The following is a 16,082-nucleotide window of genomic DNA, read 5'->3' as shown; positions in this document are numbered from 1 at the left end:
CAGAAATTTATTTTTTCCCCCTCTCTTTGCTGTCTCCATATAGTTAGTGGGTTCTTACAAGTCTGACTCTGCCATTTGTGGTTCCATATAAGGTATCTGTTGTGATACCTTGCTCACATTGAATGAAATTAGTCACATTTTCTTCAAACCTTGATCCTTGTTTCTAATTTTCTGACCCTATTTGAAATTTCTGACCTGCTTCTTTCTTCATTGATCACCTTTCTGTTCACTTTAGCTTGTTTTTTTTTTTTTTTTTTTTTTTTTGCGGCATGCGGGCCTCTCACTGCTGTGGCCTCTCCCGCTGCGGAGCACAGGCTCTGGACGTGCAGGCTCAGCGGCCATGGCTCACGGGCCCAGCCGCTCCGTGGCATGTGGGATCTTCCCGGACCGGGGCACGAACCCGTGTCCCCTGCATCGGCAGGCGGACTCTCAACCACTGCACCACCAGGGAAGCCCCACTTTAGCTTTTTATAAGACGATTAAGTGTTGCTGACATGGACTTCTCTGATTTCTTCCTCCCATCTGACTGCAATAATTAAAATTCACTCTTTTCAATGGCTAAGAAGCATTCTAGCATATTTTAATTCTTAAAATGCTACTGTTTGAAAGGCTTTTTGTTAATTTTTTTCTAGTTTCATAAAACTTCTTTACGGAAAATTACAAACGTGCACAAGTAGAGAGGTTTGTAATGAATATTCAGGTTCAACAATTGTCAGCCCATGGCCCATCTTGCCACATCCATCCTTCCCAGGGTCATTTAAGTCAAATGCCAGGTAAGTTATCATCGGAAAGAATTTTTAGTGTTAATGGCAGGCGCTCTCCCCACACCCCATACCTCCAAGATTGGTTTCATTTACTGGTTAAGGGATTGCAGGGTTGGGGAGACTCCAGCAATCTTTTGTGCGCGGCAAAGGGGAAAGAGATGTGGCTTCATACCCTTGCCCCTTGAGCAAGCAGTCCCCGGTAGTAAATGAAGCTTTCCTCTTCAGATCAGTCTCCTTCAGTCTTTTATGTCCCCCTTTATTAACTCATCAAGTGTTCGAGAACTTATTGTGTGTAAGGCACAGTATATATTTTTCTTTTCAAGAGAACAGCTTTATTGATGACCTGATATGGACCAGATTTCAACTTGCATCAGAATCACCTGGAGGGGACCTGTTAAAACACAGATGCCTGTGCCCCACCCTCAGACTTTCTGATTCCGTAGATCTGGGGTGGGACTTGAAAATTTGCATTTCTGATTAGTTTCCCTGGAAGCCAGTACAGGACCACACTTTGAGAACCACAGTTGTAGACATGAGGAGCTCCTGCCATCTGGTGGACAAGGAGGTCACTACACCGAGTAGGGAGCGTTAGAAGCCCAGCAACCCAGAAGGTGGATTTTTCCTATCAAAGTGATTCGAAAGCATTGAGCATCTACAAAGTGTGAAATGTACTCACCGTCCAAGTGGTAGCTGCTGCTTTTGCTTCAAGACAGAGCTCCATGGTACAGCACTTACCTGCCCACAGAAAGATCAGCTCCAAGGGGGCATGGGGGCCCGTGGAAATAAGAGGGTCGCGATCACCGTTGACAGATATGGAACTGAGCTCAGATGGGACAAATAGGCAAAACTTGTAAAGCAATTACAGTTTCTTCTTAGCTTTCCTCTCACAAGCAGCCCTTCTGGATTTGCTCATGAATTCCCACCAAAGTGTTGATGTCTCAGTGTTCTGTTCCTCCTAGAACAATTTCATAAAGAAGACAGGCTAAAGAAGGCTAAAGAAGGCTGTGGTTTAGACCAGAGAAATTGGTGGAGATCTTCTGGCTTCTGTGACCCTGAGAAGGAAAGCTGTTGGGGGGATGGGGTCAGGGGCCCCTCACCTTTCTGGCTCTACCTACTCCAGGGCAGGGCCCCAGTACTCAGCTATGCTTCCTTCTCCTGGCCTGGGAGTGACCTTGTCCCCTGGTGAAGGGTAGAAGCACTTTGCTGGGCTTCAGGTGTGGAGGCTCTGTTCTCCTCCAGAGGCCATCTTCTGCGGGGCTTTGATTGCTGGTTGTGTGATCTAGAGTTAAAAGATGGGTGGAGAAGCAAGTTACAGGTAGAGACGGGGCTGTAAATCCTTGTCACGTGATTCTTTCTGAGCCTTTCCCTAATCCTCCTGCTGTCCCAAAGTCCACCTGCTGTAAAGTCCCAGAACAAAGCAACATAATGCTTCACTATTTTTCTTTTTCTTTTTTTTTTTTTGTCCCCTGCATTGGCAGGTGGATTCTTAACCACTTAGCAACCAGGGGAGTCCCCAGATTGTGTTTTTAAAATCATTTTCTCATTGTTTTTCTATTTTATTTAAAAAGTTAAACTTTTATCTATATAGCTAAATATTGGTTATCAAAACTGGTATGTTTGATCTTATTCTGTTATCTTATTTTCTTTTTTTACATGTATCCATTCTTATTTTCTTTTTTTACATGTATCCATGATTTCTTCCTTTTTTTTATTTCTCATTTTTTTATTGGAGTATAATTGCTTTACAACGGTGTGCTAGCCTCCGCTCCATAACAAAGATGCTTCACTATTTTTATGTCCTGTATATATTTTCATTAGAGGCGAGTATTAGCACAATAGTCCTTGACTTAGTATTCTAGGTTCAGAACATTGGCTTGGGATAAAATGCAAAACTCAGACATACTTTTTAAGCAGCGCAAAATCACAGTAAAATAATAGCAATAATTTAAATCACTTCAAATAATTAATGAGATTTAAGATTCAGTCCATCTAAAACAAAATTTAATTTATAACAAAGAACAAATTGTGGCATTTTTAGTCTTCCTGAAAACACCTAATGCAGTTATTTAGGGGCTAATTATCAAGAGGAATATCTCAGGCTTTAGTTCCTCCAAGGCTGGCATTTTTTTTTTTAAGTATCTTTATTGAAGTATAATTGCTTTGCAATGTTGTGTTAGTTTCTGCTTTATAACAAAGTGAATCAGTTATACATACACATATATCCCCATATCTCCTCCCTCTTGCGTCTTCCTCCCACCCTACCTATCCCACCCCTCTAGGTGGTCACAAAGCACCGAGCTGATCTCCCTGTGCTATGCGGCTGCTTCCCACTAGCTATCTATTTTACATTTGGTAGTATATATAAGTCCATGTCACTCTCTCACTTTGTCCCAGCTTCCCCTTCCCGCTCCCCGTGTCCTCAAGTCCATTTTCTACATCTGCATCATTATTCCTGTCCTGCCCCTAGGTTCTCGATAACCTTTTTTTTTTTTTATATTCCATATATGTGTGTTAGCATACAGTATTTGTTTTTCTCTTTCTCACTTACTTCACTCTGTATGACACACTCTAGGTCCATCCACCTCACTACAAGTAACTCAATTTCGTTTCTTTTTAGGGCGGAGTAATATTCCATTCTGTATACGTACCACATCTTCTTTATCCATTCATCTGTCGATGGACACTTAGGTTACTTCCATGTCCTGGCTATTATAAATAGAGCTTCAATGAACATTGTGGTACACGACTTTTTGAATTATGGTTTTCTCAGGGTAAATGCCCAGTAGTGGGATTGCTGGGTCGTATGGTAGTTCTACTTTTAGATGTTTAAGGAAGCTCCCTACTGTTCTCCGTAGTAGATGTATCAAATTACATTCCCACCAACAGTGCAAGAGGGTTCCCTTTTCTCCACACCCTCTCCAGAATTTATTGTTTGTAGATTTTTTGATGATGGCCATTCTGACCGGTGTGAGGTGATACCTCATTGTAGTTTTGATTTGCATTTCGCTAACGATTAATGATGTTGAGCATTCTTTCATGTGTTTGTTGGCTGTCTGTATATCTTCTTTGGAGAAATGTCTGTTTAGGTCTTCTGCCCATTTTTAGATTGGGTTGTTTGTTTTTTTGATATTGAGCTGCATGAGCTGCTTGTAAATTTTGGAGATTAGTCCTTTGTCAGGTACTTCATTTGCAAATATTTTCTCCCATTCTGAGGGTTGTCTTTTGGTCTTGTTTATGGTTTCCTTTGCTGTGCAAAAGCTTTGAAGTTTCATTAGGTCCCATTTGTTTATTTTTTTTTCCATTTCTCTAGGAGGTGAGTCAAATAGGATATTGCTGTGACTTATGTCATAGAGTGTTCTGCCTATGTTTCCTCTAAGAGTTTTATAGTGTCTGGCCTTACATTTAGGTCTTTAATCCATTTTGAGTTTATTTTTGTGTATGGTGTTAGGGAGTGTTCTAATTTCATTCTTTTACATGTAGCTGTCCAGTTTCCCAGCACCATGAAGAGGGTGTCTTTTCTCCATTGTATATTCTTGCCTCCTTTATCAAAAATAACGTGACCATATGTGTGTGGGTTTATCTCTGGGCTTTCTGTCCTGTTCCACTGATCTGTCTTTCTGTTTTTGTGCCAGTACCATACTGTCTTGATTACTGTAGCTTTGTAGTATAATCTGAAGTCAGGGAGCCTGATTCCTCCAGCTCTGTTTTTCTTTCTCAAGATTGCTTTGGCTATTCGGGGTCTTTTCTGTTTCCATACAAATTGTGAAATTTTTTGTTCTAGTTCTGTGAAAAATTACATTTGTAGTTTGATAGGGATTGCACTGAATCTGTAGATTGCTTTGGGTAGTACAGTCATTTTCACAATATTGGTTCTTCCAATCCAAGAACATGGTATATCTCTCCATCTGTTTGTATCATCTTTAATTTCTTTCATCAGTGTCTTATAGTTTTCTGCATACAGGTCTTTTGTCGCTTTAGGTAGGTTTATTCCTAGGTATTTTATTCTTTTTGTTGTAATGGTAAATGGCAGTGTTTCCTTAATTTCTCTTTCAGATTTTTCATCATTGCTGTATAGGAATGCAAGAGATTTCTGTGCATTAATTTTGTATACTGCTACTATACTAAATTCATTGATTAGCTCTGGTAGTTTTCTGGTAGTGTCTTTAGTATTCTTTATGTATAGTATCATGTCATCTGCAAACAGTGACAGTCTTCTTCTTTTCCCATTTGGATTCCTTTTATTTCTTTTTCTTTTCTGATTGCCATGGCTAGGACTTCCAAAACTATGTTGAATAATAGTGGTGAGAGTGGGCAACCTGTCTTGTTCCTGATCTAGTGGAAATGGTTTCAGTTTATCACCATGGAGAACGATGTTGGCTGTGGGTTTGTCATATATGGCCTTTATTATGTTGAGGTAAGTTCCCTCTATGCCTACTTTCTGGAGGTTTTTTATCGTAAATGGGTGTTGAATTTTGTCAAAAGCTTTTTCTGCATCTATTTGAGATGATCATATGGTTTTTATCCTTCAGTTTGTTAATATGATGTATCACATTGATTGATTTGCATATATTGAAGAATCCTTGCATTCCTTGAATAAACCCCACTTGATCATGGTGTAAGATGCTTTTAGTGTGCTGTTGGATTTTGTTTGCTAGTATTTTGTTGAGGATTTTTGCATCTATGTTCATCAGTGATATTGGCCTGTAGTTTTCTTTCTTTGTGATATCTTTGTCTGGTTTTGGTACCAGGGTGATAGTGGCCTCATAGAATGAGTTTGGGAGTATGACTCCCTCTGCTATATTTTGGAAGAGTTTGAGAAAGATAGGTGTTAGCTCTTCTCTAAATGTTTGATATCTCTAAATGTTTGATAGAATTCACCTGTGATGCCATCTGGTCCTGGGCTTTTGTTTGTTGGAAGATTTTTAATCACAGTCTCAATTTCACTGTTTGTGATTGGTCTGTTCATATTTTCTATTTCTTCCTGGTTCAGTCTCAGAAAGTTGTGCTTTTCTAAGAATGTGTCCATTTCTTCCAGGTTGTCCATTTTATTGGCATATAGTTGCTTATAGTAATCTCTCATGATCCTTTGTATTTCTGCAGGGTCAGTTGTTACTTCTCCTTTTTCATTTCTAATTCTATTGATTTGAGTCTTTTCCCTTTTTTTCTTGATGAGTCTGGCTAATAGTTTATCAATTTTATGTTCTCAAAGACCCAGCTTCTAGTTTTATTGATCTTTGCTATTGTTTCCTTCATTTCTTTTTCATTTATTTCTGATCTGATCTTTATGATTTCTTTCCTTCTGCTAAATTTGGGGGTTTTTTGTTCTTCTTTCTCTAATTGCTTTAGGTGTAAGGTTAGGTTGTTTATTTAAGGTGTTTCTTGTTTCTTGAGGTAGGACTGTATTGCTGTAAAGTTCCCTCTTAGAACTGCTTTAGCTGCATCCCATAGGTTTTGGGTCATCGTGTTTTCATTGTCATTTCTTTCTAGGTATTTTTTTATTTCCTCTTTGATTTATTCAGTGATCTCTTGGTTATTAAGTAGTGTATTGTTTAGCCTCCATGTATTTGTAGTTTTTACAGATTTTTTTCTATAATTGATATCTAGTCTCATGGTGTTGTGGTCGAAAAAGATACTTGATACAATTTCCATTTTCTTAAATTTACCAAGGCTTGATTTGTGACCTAAGATATGATCTATCCTGAAGAATGTTCCATGAGCACTTGAGAAGAAAGTGTATTCTGTTGTTTTTGGATGCAATGTCCTATAAATACCAATTTAGTCCATCTTGTTTAATGTGTCATTTAAAGTTCGTGTTTCCTTATTTATTTTCATTTTGGATGATCTGTCCATTGGTGAAAGTGGGGTGTTAAAGTCCCCTACTATGATTGTGTTACTGTTGATTTCCCCTTTTATGGCTGTTAGCATTTGCCTTATGTATTGAGGTGCTCCTTTGTTGGGTTCCTAAATATTTACAATTGTTATATCTTCTTCTTGGATTGATCCCTTGATCATTATGTAGTGTCCTTCTCTGTGTCTGTAATAGTCTTTATTTTAAAGTCTATTTTGTGTGATATGAGTATTGCTACTCCAGCTTTCTTTTGATTTCCATTTGCATGGAATATCTTTTTCCATCCCCTGACTTTCAGTCTGTATGTGTCCGTAGGTCTGAAGTGGGTCTCTTGTAGACAGCATATATATGGGTCTTGTTTTTGTATCCATTCAGCCAGTCTGTGTCTTTTGGTTGGAGCATTTAATCCATTTACATTTGAGGTAATTATTGATATGTATGTTCCTATTCCCATTTTCTTCATTGTTTTGGGTTTGTTATTGTAGGTCTTTTTCTTCTTTTGTGTTTCCTGCCCAGGGAAGTTCCTTTAGCATTTGTTGTAAAGCTGGTTTGGTGGTGCTGAATTCTCTTAGCTCTTGCTTGTCTGTAAAGGTTTTAATTTCTCCGTCGAATCTGAACGAGATCCTTGCTGGGTAGAGTAATCTTGGTTGTAGTTTCTCCCCTAAATCACTTTAAATATGTCCTGCCACTCCCTTCTGTTTTGTAGACTTTCTGCTGAAAGATCAGCTGTTAACCTTATGAGGATTCCCTTATTTGTTATTTGTTGCTTTTTCCTTGCTGCTTTTAATATTTTTTCTTTGTATTTATTTTTTGATTGTTTCATTAATATGTGTCTTGGTGTGCTTCTCCGTGGATTTATCCTGTATGGGACTGTCTGTGCTTCCTGGACTTGATTAACTATTTCCTTTTCCATATTAGGGAAGTTTGCAACTATAATCTCTTCAAATATTTTCTCAGTCCCTTTCTTTTTCTCTTCTTCCTCTGGGACCCCTATAATTCGAATATTGGTGCATTTAATGTTGTCCCAGAGGTTTCTGGGACGGTCCTCAATTCTTTTCATTCTTTTTTCTTTAATCTGCTCTGCAGTAGTTATTTCCATTATTTTATCTTCCAGGTCACTTATCCATTCTTCTGCCTCAGTTATTCTGCTATTGATTCCTTCTAGAGAATCTTAAATTTCATTCATTGTGTTGTTTATCATTGTTTGTTTGCTCTTTAGTTCTTCCAGGTCCTTGTTAAACGTTTCTTGTAGTTTCTCCATTCTCGTTCCAAGATTTTGGATCATCTTTACTGTCTTTACTCTGAATTCTTTTTCAGGTAGACTGCCTATTTCCTCTTCATTTGTTTGGTGATGGGTTTTTACCTTGCTCCTTCATCTGCTGTGTGTTTCTCTGTCTTCTCATTTTGCTTAACTTACTGTGTTCGGGGTCTCCTGTTCACAGGCTACATAATCGTAGTTCCTGTTGTTTTTGGTGTCTGCCCCCAGTGGCTATGGTTGGTTCAGTGGGCTGTGTAGGCTTCCTGGTGGAGGGGACTGGTGCCTGCGTTCTGGAGGATGAGGCTGGATCTTGTCTTTCTGGTGGGTAGGACCACGTCAGGTGGTGTGTTTGGGTTGTCTGTGACCTTATTATGATTTTGGGCATCCTCTCTGCTAATGGGCGGGGTTGTGTTATTGCCTTGCTAGTTGTTTGGCATAGGGTGTCCATTACTGTAGCTTGCTGGTTGTTGAGTGGAGCTGGGTCTTCATGTTGAGATGGATATCTCTGGGAGAACTTTTGCCATTTGGTATTACGTGGAGCCAGAAGGTCTCTGGTGGACCAATGTCCTGAACTTGGCTCTCCTACCTCAGTGGCACAAGCCTGACACCCGGCTGGGGCACCAAGACCCTGTCAGCCACATGGCTCAGAAGAAAAGGGAGGAAAAAAGGAAAGGAAAAAATAAAATAAAGTTATTAAAATAAAAAATAATTATTAATAATTTTAAAAAGAGAGCAACCAAACCAAAAAACAAATCCACCAATTATAACAAGTGCTAAAAACTATCTCAAAAAAGAAAAGAAACAGAAACTGGACAGACAGAACTCTAGGACAAATGTTAAAAGCAAAGCTATACAGACAAAATCACACAAAGAAGCATACACATACACACTGACAAAAAGAGAAAATAGAAAAAAATATATATATATCATTGCCTCCAAAGTCCGCCACCTCAATTTGGGATGAATCATTGTTTATTCAGGTATTCCAGAGATGCAGGGTACATCAAGTTGATTGTGGAGGTTTAATCCGCTGTTCCTGAGGCTGCTGGGAGAGATTTCCCTTTCTCTTCTTTGTTTCCACAGCACCCGAGGTTCAGCTTTGGATTTGGACCTGCCTCTGCGTGTACGTCACGTGAGGGCGTCTGCTCCCGCTCAAACAGGGCGGTGTTAAAGGAGCAGCCGATTCGGGGGCTGTGGCTCACTCGGGCCGGAGGGAGGGAGGAGTATGGATGCAGGGCAAGCCTGCGGCGGCAGAGTGGGGCACGCCGTGTGTTCTCCTGGGGAAGTTGCCCCTGGATCCCGGGACCCTGGCAGTGGCGGGCTGCACAGGCTCCCGGGAGGGGAGGGGTGGAGAGTGACCTGTGCTGGCTGGCACACAGGCTCCTTGGTGGCGGCAGCAGCAGCCGTAGCATTTCATGCACGTCTCTGGAGCTCGTTTAGGTGGTGCTCTGAATTCTCTCTCCTCACACACCCGAAACAATGGTCTCTTGCCTCTTCAGCAGCTCCAGACCTTTTCCCGGACTCCCTCCAGGCTAGCCGTGGTGCACTAGCCCCTTCAGGCTGTGTTCACGCAGCCAACCCCAGTCCTCTCCCTGCAATCCGCCCGAAGTCCGAGCCTCAGCTCCCAGCCCCACCCGCCCCGGCGAGTGAGCAGACAAGCCTCTTGGGCTGGTGAGTGCGGGTCGGCACCGATCCTCTGTGCGGCAATCTCTCTGCTTTGCTCTCCGCACCCCTGTTGCTGCACTCTCCTCCACGGCCCCGAAGCTTCCCTCCCCCCCCACCGCCACCCCCTGTCTCCGTCCACGAAGGGGCTTTGTAGTGTGTGGAAACTTTTCCTCCTTCACAGCTCCCTCCCACTGGTGCAGGTGCCGTCCCTATTCTTTTGTCTCTTTTGTTTTTTCTTTTTTTCTTTTGCCCTACCCAGGTACGTGGGGGAGTTTCTTGCCTTTTGGGAGGTCTGAGGTCTTCTGCCAGCGTTCAGTAGGTGTTCTGTAGGAGTTGTTCCACACGTAGATGTATTTCTGATGTATCTGTCGGGAGGAAGGTGATCTCCACGTCTAACTCCTCCTCCATCTTGGTGTCCCCCAAGGCTGGCATTTTTGAAGCATTGACTGTTAGCAACTCAGGGGAGAGTGAGCTGGGCCGCAAGGAGGCCTTGGTCATTTCTTTCCTGGTTGTGATGGAAGATGGGGATGGGACAGGTGGGCGGCCCTGGAGAAGAAGGTTAAATTGTGGACTCATGGTGCCTTTTCCACACTGTGTGTGTGTGTTTTGCATATTCCTATTTTTATTCATTTCACTCATCTGGAATAATTAAGATGTGCTTCCAACTGGTATAGTTTTAAAATGTTCTGATATAATGTATGCTGTTTTTAATGACTTCATCTAAGTTTTATTTTATTTACTTACCTTATTCTTTATTCATTTTATCGCCCAGATTTGTCTTGTGTGAGCTGTATGCCTTATCTTCTAGAACTTAATGCTTCTCAGAATAAACTGACGACATTCTTCAATTTCAAACCACCCAAAAATCTCAAGGTAGATTTTATTAATACACTAATTACATGTGTTAACTGGTTTGTGAAATACATTAATGAGCAAAACAGCACTAAAAGAGAATTCAGAGAGAATAAGACAGAGGAGAAATGAAATAAAAAAGGAGAAGGATTTGTGTATCATTTATTTTAGAAAAGGGAGATAGTCTCTCAAGAGATTATCTTTTTCGGAAACTTTGCTAAAACCTAGTGTCCAAACCAATGAACTAACTTCTTTCCCTTTTCTCTGCTTCATTTAAATACTAGTTATTGTTTGTGTATTTTTATCATAGCAGAACAATTTTATACCTGAAAATTCTGTAAAAATTTCCTGGGGTCTTAAATTTTGCCTTCTTTATTCATCCAACCTTTACTTTTGTTTAGAAAGCGGAGATTTCAGATCTTCATTCTTGCTTCTCTGCACTTGCTTTTGCATTTCTGAGGCAGAAGGAAACTCTGTGAATGGTGGTTGATAGAGCAGCTTACTCTGCTGTGGAGCACGGTGGCTCATACTCTAACGTGTGTGTAGGTCACGTGGCGTTCTTGTGAAAATGAGGTTCTGATCCAGTAGGTCTGAGGTGGGCCTGAGGCCCTGCTTTCTAACAGCCTTCCTGATGATCCATTGCTGCTGATCCATGGACCACACGGAAGCAGAGAGGTCACAGATTAATGGTACTCCGATTTTCTGCACACTGGAATCACCTGGAGAGTTTTAAAGACTACTGATGCCTGGATCCCACTGCCAGATATTCTGGTTCAAGTGGTCCAAGGTAAGGCCTGGGTGTGGGAATTTCTAAAAGACCCCACCCAGGTGGCTCTAATGTGCTGAGAAATTTGGGAACCATTGCCGCAGCTTGGGACAAGTATTTTTCTATTGGACTCAAATATTTCATTAAAAAGTTGTTTTAAGGAGTGGACATCAATGATTGCCTTTTATTACCTATTAGTTTTCTTTTGTTTACAAGCCAAATTAATGTAGATCCAACGTATTCTGCTGGAGCTTGCACAAATATAAGTCTGTTTGAAATTAAGAATCTGACATCCTCCATACTGTCAGTGAGATGCCTTTCTTAATTTTTCTTCTTTTATTTCACATTGCTACATTTTTATCAGTAGTGAGTTTTTTCCCTTTGAAATTACAGTTATTGCTGTGGTGACATTCCTTTATCCAGAAAAGCCACACAAGGTGCCTATTTGTCCTCAGTATGGGGCCTTGTGGTCTCCAGGTCATCAGGAATTGTTCTTGCAGAGCTGTCTTGATTCTCCCTCCTTTGCTGTCCCCTTCTGCTTTGCCCTAAGCCCCAGTGAAATCAGCCATGGCAAGAGCGTGACCCCCTTCCTTGGGAAAAACTTGACTAGAGTTTCTTTCATTCACAACCTTGCCTCACCCCCTCCCCAAAAGACTGCACAAGTAAACAAAAACAAATCAGATACCCCATCTTTTTTTTTAAGAGCAGTTTTAGGTTCATAGCAAAATTGAGGAGAAAGTGCAGAGATTTCCCATATATCTCCTGCCCCCACAAATGCACAGCCTCCCCATCATCAACATCCCCCACCAGAGTGAGACATGTGTTACACTCAAACCTACACTGACACATCATAATCACCCGAAGCCCACAGTTTACATTAGGATTCACTCTTGGTGTTGTACGTTCTGTGGGTTTGGACAAATGTATGATGATGTGTTTCCATCGTTATGGCAGATACCTCAGTGTTTCAGTTCCTAGAGGATTAAGAGCAGATGTATTGGTAACTTTAGGAAAGTGCTTGCAAAGTGCCGGAGTGCCCCTGACAAGGTACTTCAACCCTATGTGAACCCTAAGTGAACCCTTTGTGAACCTGGGAGGGGAATGATTGAGGCCTTCCAATGTTTTCAATGCAGGGTCTTACTAAATCCTCCCAATAGAACTGTGAGGCAGCTGGGATGGTCCCATTTTACAGATGAGTTTGCTGAAGCACAGAAAGGTTAAATAACTTACTTAACCTTTGCTGGGAGGTCACAGGGCTGGCACTGAATCCCATGTCTGAGACCCAAAGCCCATTTTTCCAGTAAATCACGCTTGTGTTTAATGTCTCACCCTCTCGGAAAGCTCTGCTTATGTTTCATTTATTATCTATGTGCCTTGTGCCACCAACCAAAGAAAGCATACATGTCCCGAAGAGCAGGAGCTTATACTTGTACCCTTTTTGTATTTCCTAGAATGGTTTTGCTCTTAGTAGGTGAAGAAGATTCGTTTGATTGATGGGCACTTCTTACAAGCTCTGGGTTCCAGTGGAACTCCCAGTGGGAGTCAGGGCAATATCATAACCCTTTTAAGGTCTCTCAACAAGCCCAGTATCATAAGTGCATGGAGGGCACAGTATTGGCATATAGTCCCAACAGGTGTGTAGTTAGCTAGGTATCATGAGCACACACAAGCTGTGGCACAAGAATGAAAGGTGTTGATGGAAAAATGTCAGCTATAAGTAAACCTAGATAATTATAAGTTTATTTCTAGCCCATCATTATTATATAGGAGAAAAACGCGAATGAGAAATTTCATTTTTTCATGCCAAACTGATTTTTTAATTAAGTCATGGAATGCATTTTACATAGTTGCAATTTGCATATGCATAAAATTTTGTTTCTGATTTTTTTTAACCGGATTTGTTTGCACATTTCTATTTCTTCACATGATTCACATACTTGTATTTTACTTACTATGCAGTCTTGTTGCTGTATTGTAATCAACTTAACCAATTTTCTACACTTGCCACTTGAGCTGTTTTCAAAGAAGTTTTTTTTAGTGTCCAGTATTTAAAGTTTTTAGTATTTAAAGTATTTAGTATTTAATACATTGATAAAAATAATCTTAGTGCATGGGTTGGGGGAGGTAAAATTACTGTTTTAAAGGGCACAAGAAGATAACAATAGTACTTATTATATAATTGCTTGATAGTTTTCCAGAAAATGATCACCATGTGCCTAACACATTAAAGCAGTGTTTAAAAATATATATATATTTTTATCTTTTGCCAGTAGGTGAATAATTAAAGTTATTTAATGTTGTTTTTCTTTCTCATATTTTTGAGTAGGAACAACCAATATTGTTGAAAATGCTTTCCTAAGATAGTCAAGTTTGAGAAAGGGTGCTGAGTGGATGAGGTATGGCCTGAGGGATGAATAAGAAAGACTTTTTGGCCTTTAGGGGGTGACACAGGAGAGTAAATTGAGCCAGAAACAGAGAAGGCAAAGAAGCCAGAAGCAAGATGTGCATATAAACTAAATGAACACAGGCTATTGGGCGTCAGCGAAAACGAAGACATGGTGGTTAGTAAGGGTGAAACTGAGGTAAGCTCTGAAGGAAGATCAAGAAAGTTTAAAATAAGTGCTGAAAATGGGGAGAGTGACTGAAGAAACAGAAAGCGTTTCTGTTGCGCGGCTGTCCACGCCAGCCACGGGGAAGGGTCTCCCCCTTAGTACCCCTCAAAGTGGGCAGACGAGGGTCCCAGCTAGGAAACGATTAAACACAAAGGAAGTATGTTAGCCTGAGCGTATTTTCAACTATGAATTGTAACCCCTCATCAGAAAATACATTCTTGTTGTGCAGGTAATTGTGTGGTTAGGATGAATGAGAAAGTATAACATCCTGCTCTCTTTCTCTTATCAGAAGGTGGATTTTTCCTACAACCAGATTTCAGAAATGTGTGATTTGTCGGCATATGAGTCTCTCACGAAACTAATTTTGGACAGTATCCTTTGAATGATTAAAGGGGAAAGTTTGATTAAGAGGCCCATTAATACATGTGTACTGGATGACCTGAAATAGTGTGGGATAGGCAATTTACTAGAGATGTGTGACTCATTTAAACGGTTAAGAATTGATATTCACAGAATGAGGATATTTTACTGACCAAGGAGTAGAGTGCAAATCAGAGCTTGCCAAGAACATCTTACACCTGAAAAGCTAACAAGACAGTCATTCTTCTGATAAACATAGGCTTATTTTTAATTCTAGAACCAGATAAGAAGTTCTGTTTTACCCGACTCCTTTCTTCAAATTTACTTAAACTGGGGCCCTATTTTATGTAAATTCAGTGTCTGAAAATCCAGATATGGCCCAAATTAGTGATTATTTATTTTACAAAAGAATTCATACTAAGCTCCCTTGAACTAGCAGTCCTCTCTAGTGTATCTCAAATGACGCTTTCATAAAAATTTTAAAAAAGTAAAACCAACAATTTTTGATTCGCAGCCAAATTCCAGAACATGTCTGTTGCATGAGCCAGGCTCCTGTGCAAACAGAGCACCTACCTTAACATAGACACACTCCAGCTTCTGGACCCTAAGGGGTTGACTGGGAATCTGTGAGTTTAATGAGCTTGAATCTCTTCCTTACCCTAGAGACCAGTGTTCTCTGGGTGAAAAGGGAGCGGCGCCTTCCCTTTCTCAGTATCTTTCTACCCCCCTGAGGATTTTTTCAGGGCAGAGTGGAGAACGAATTGATTGCCCTTGGATACCTCATTCCAGGGATGTGGCAGCAGCTAGTACACACTAGTAATGAGGCTGAGATGTGGGGAGAACAGAAGGTACGTTTTCTTGAAGACATATTTTGTAGGAAAAATGCTTTATTTGTATATGATGGAAAGCTTAAAACATCACATCACTCTCTTTAGAACTTGTGTGTGAAAATGAGCAATTAGTGGACATTTAGAGGGTGCTCTTGAAACAAGCAAGTTTTCCTGAACGTAGCCGAATGAGAAAATGATCAAAATGAAATGTTTTGATGACAAACTAAAAGTAGTACACATTACCGGCAGCCGTCCATAGAACCTGCACTTTATGCTTGACTGTATATATATTTCATTTGGAAAGAGATAGAGTCTGACGGCCCAGAAGCTGTCTGGCTCAGAGATCTACTCATCTCAGGCCATCTAGAAGAATGCTCCTTAGGGACCACCAACAGTGTGAGCATTGCCTGGAACTTCTTAGAAATGCAGACTCTTAGATGCTACCCCAGACCTCTGAAATCAGAATCTGCATTTTTAACAAGACCCCCCAGGTGATGTGAGTTCATATTAAAGCTTGAGGAGCCCTGGTCTAGCTGTCAGCTGCCCCCCTAAACTCCAACCAGACAAAAGGGATTGAGCATCCAGAGCTCCTTCTATTCTTCAGTGTACCGTGAGTGAGAATGGTGGCACGAAAGTCTGGAGTTCTGTCTCCCAGAAAATATTCTATGTGCAAGCATGGAATTGCCAGAGAAAACTTCACAGTATTTTGGACTGAAAATGGAGGATGCATTTTAAAACATTTCTATCATGAAAGTCTTAATTTCTACATAAATTTATCTTGCCATGTAAAAAGCTAAACTGTTGTGACTTTGTAAATGTCAACAGAGGAAAGAATCAGGGTTTTTTAAACTTGACTTTAGATGTAACAATGGAGTCTTATCTCCAAAGTGTAAAAAGCTTTATTACATCAGAACCGATTGGAATTCAGAACATAGACACATAATTAGAATGTAAATACTGTGGCACAATTCCTCATCTTTGTTGTTAAAAATGCAAAGACAGACACCCAGAACTAGCTCCCCTTCATAAACTACCTCTTAGATAGCTTACAATTTTGAAAAGAGAGTAGGCTAATTTTTAAACAGTACTAACTATGCCTCTTCCTTTTGTTCTGTTCAGGCATATCA

The 16,082-nt window shown here is 40.5% G+C and overlaps 1 protein-coding gene across 2 annotated transcripts in view; it reads left to right on the top strand.

The window, feature by feature from the left end:
* LRGUK (leucine rich repeats and guanylate kinase domain containing) overlaps positions 1–16,082 on the top strand; it is a 118,785-nt gene that overhangs the window by 11,657 nt on the left and 91,046 nt on the right. For both annotated transcript variants that reach the window (XM_060156646.1, XM_060156645.1), the window contains exons 4-5: positions 10,308–10,408; positions 14,055–14,136. In XM_060156646.1, the coding sequence (XP_060012629.1) occupies positions 10,308–10,408; positions 14,055–14,136 (183 nt within the window). The remainder of the gene's footprint in view (positions 1–10,307; positions 10,409–14,054; positions 14,137–16,082) is intronic.

This window comes from Lagenorhynchus albirostris, chromosome 8, assembly GCF_949774975.1.
Source record: "Lagenorhynchus albirostris chromosome 8, mLagAlb1.1, whole genome shotgun sequence".
Classification (NCBI taxonomy): domain Eukaryota; kingdom Metazoa; phylum Chordata; class Mammalia; order Artiodactyla; family Delphinidae; genus Lagenorhynchus; species Lagenorhynchus albirostris.
Note: the sequence above shows the minus strand (reverse complement) of the source record. Positions and strands in the feature narration are given on the sequence as shown.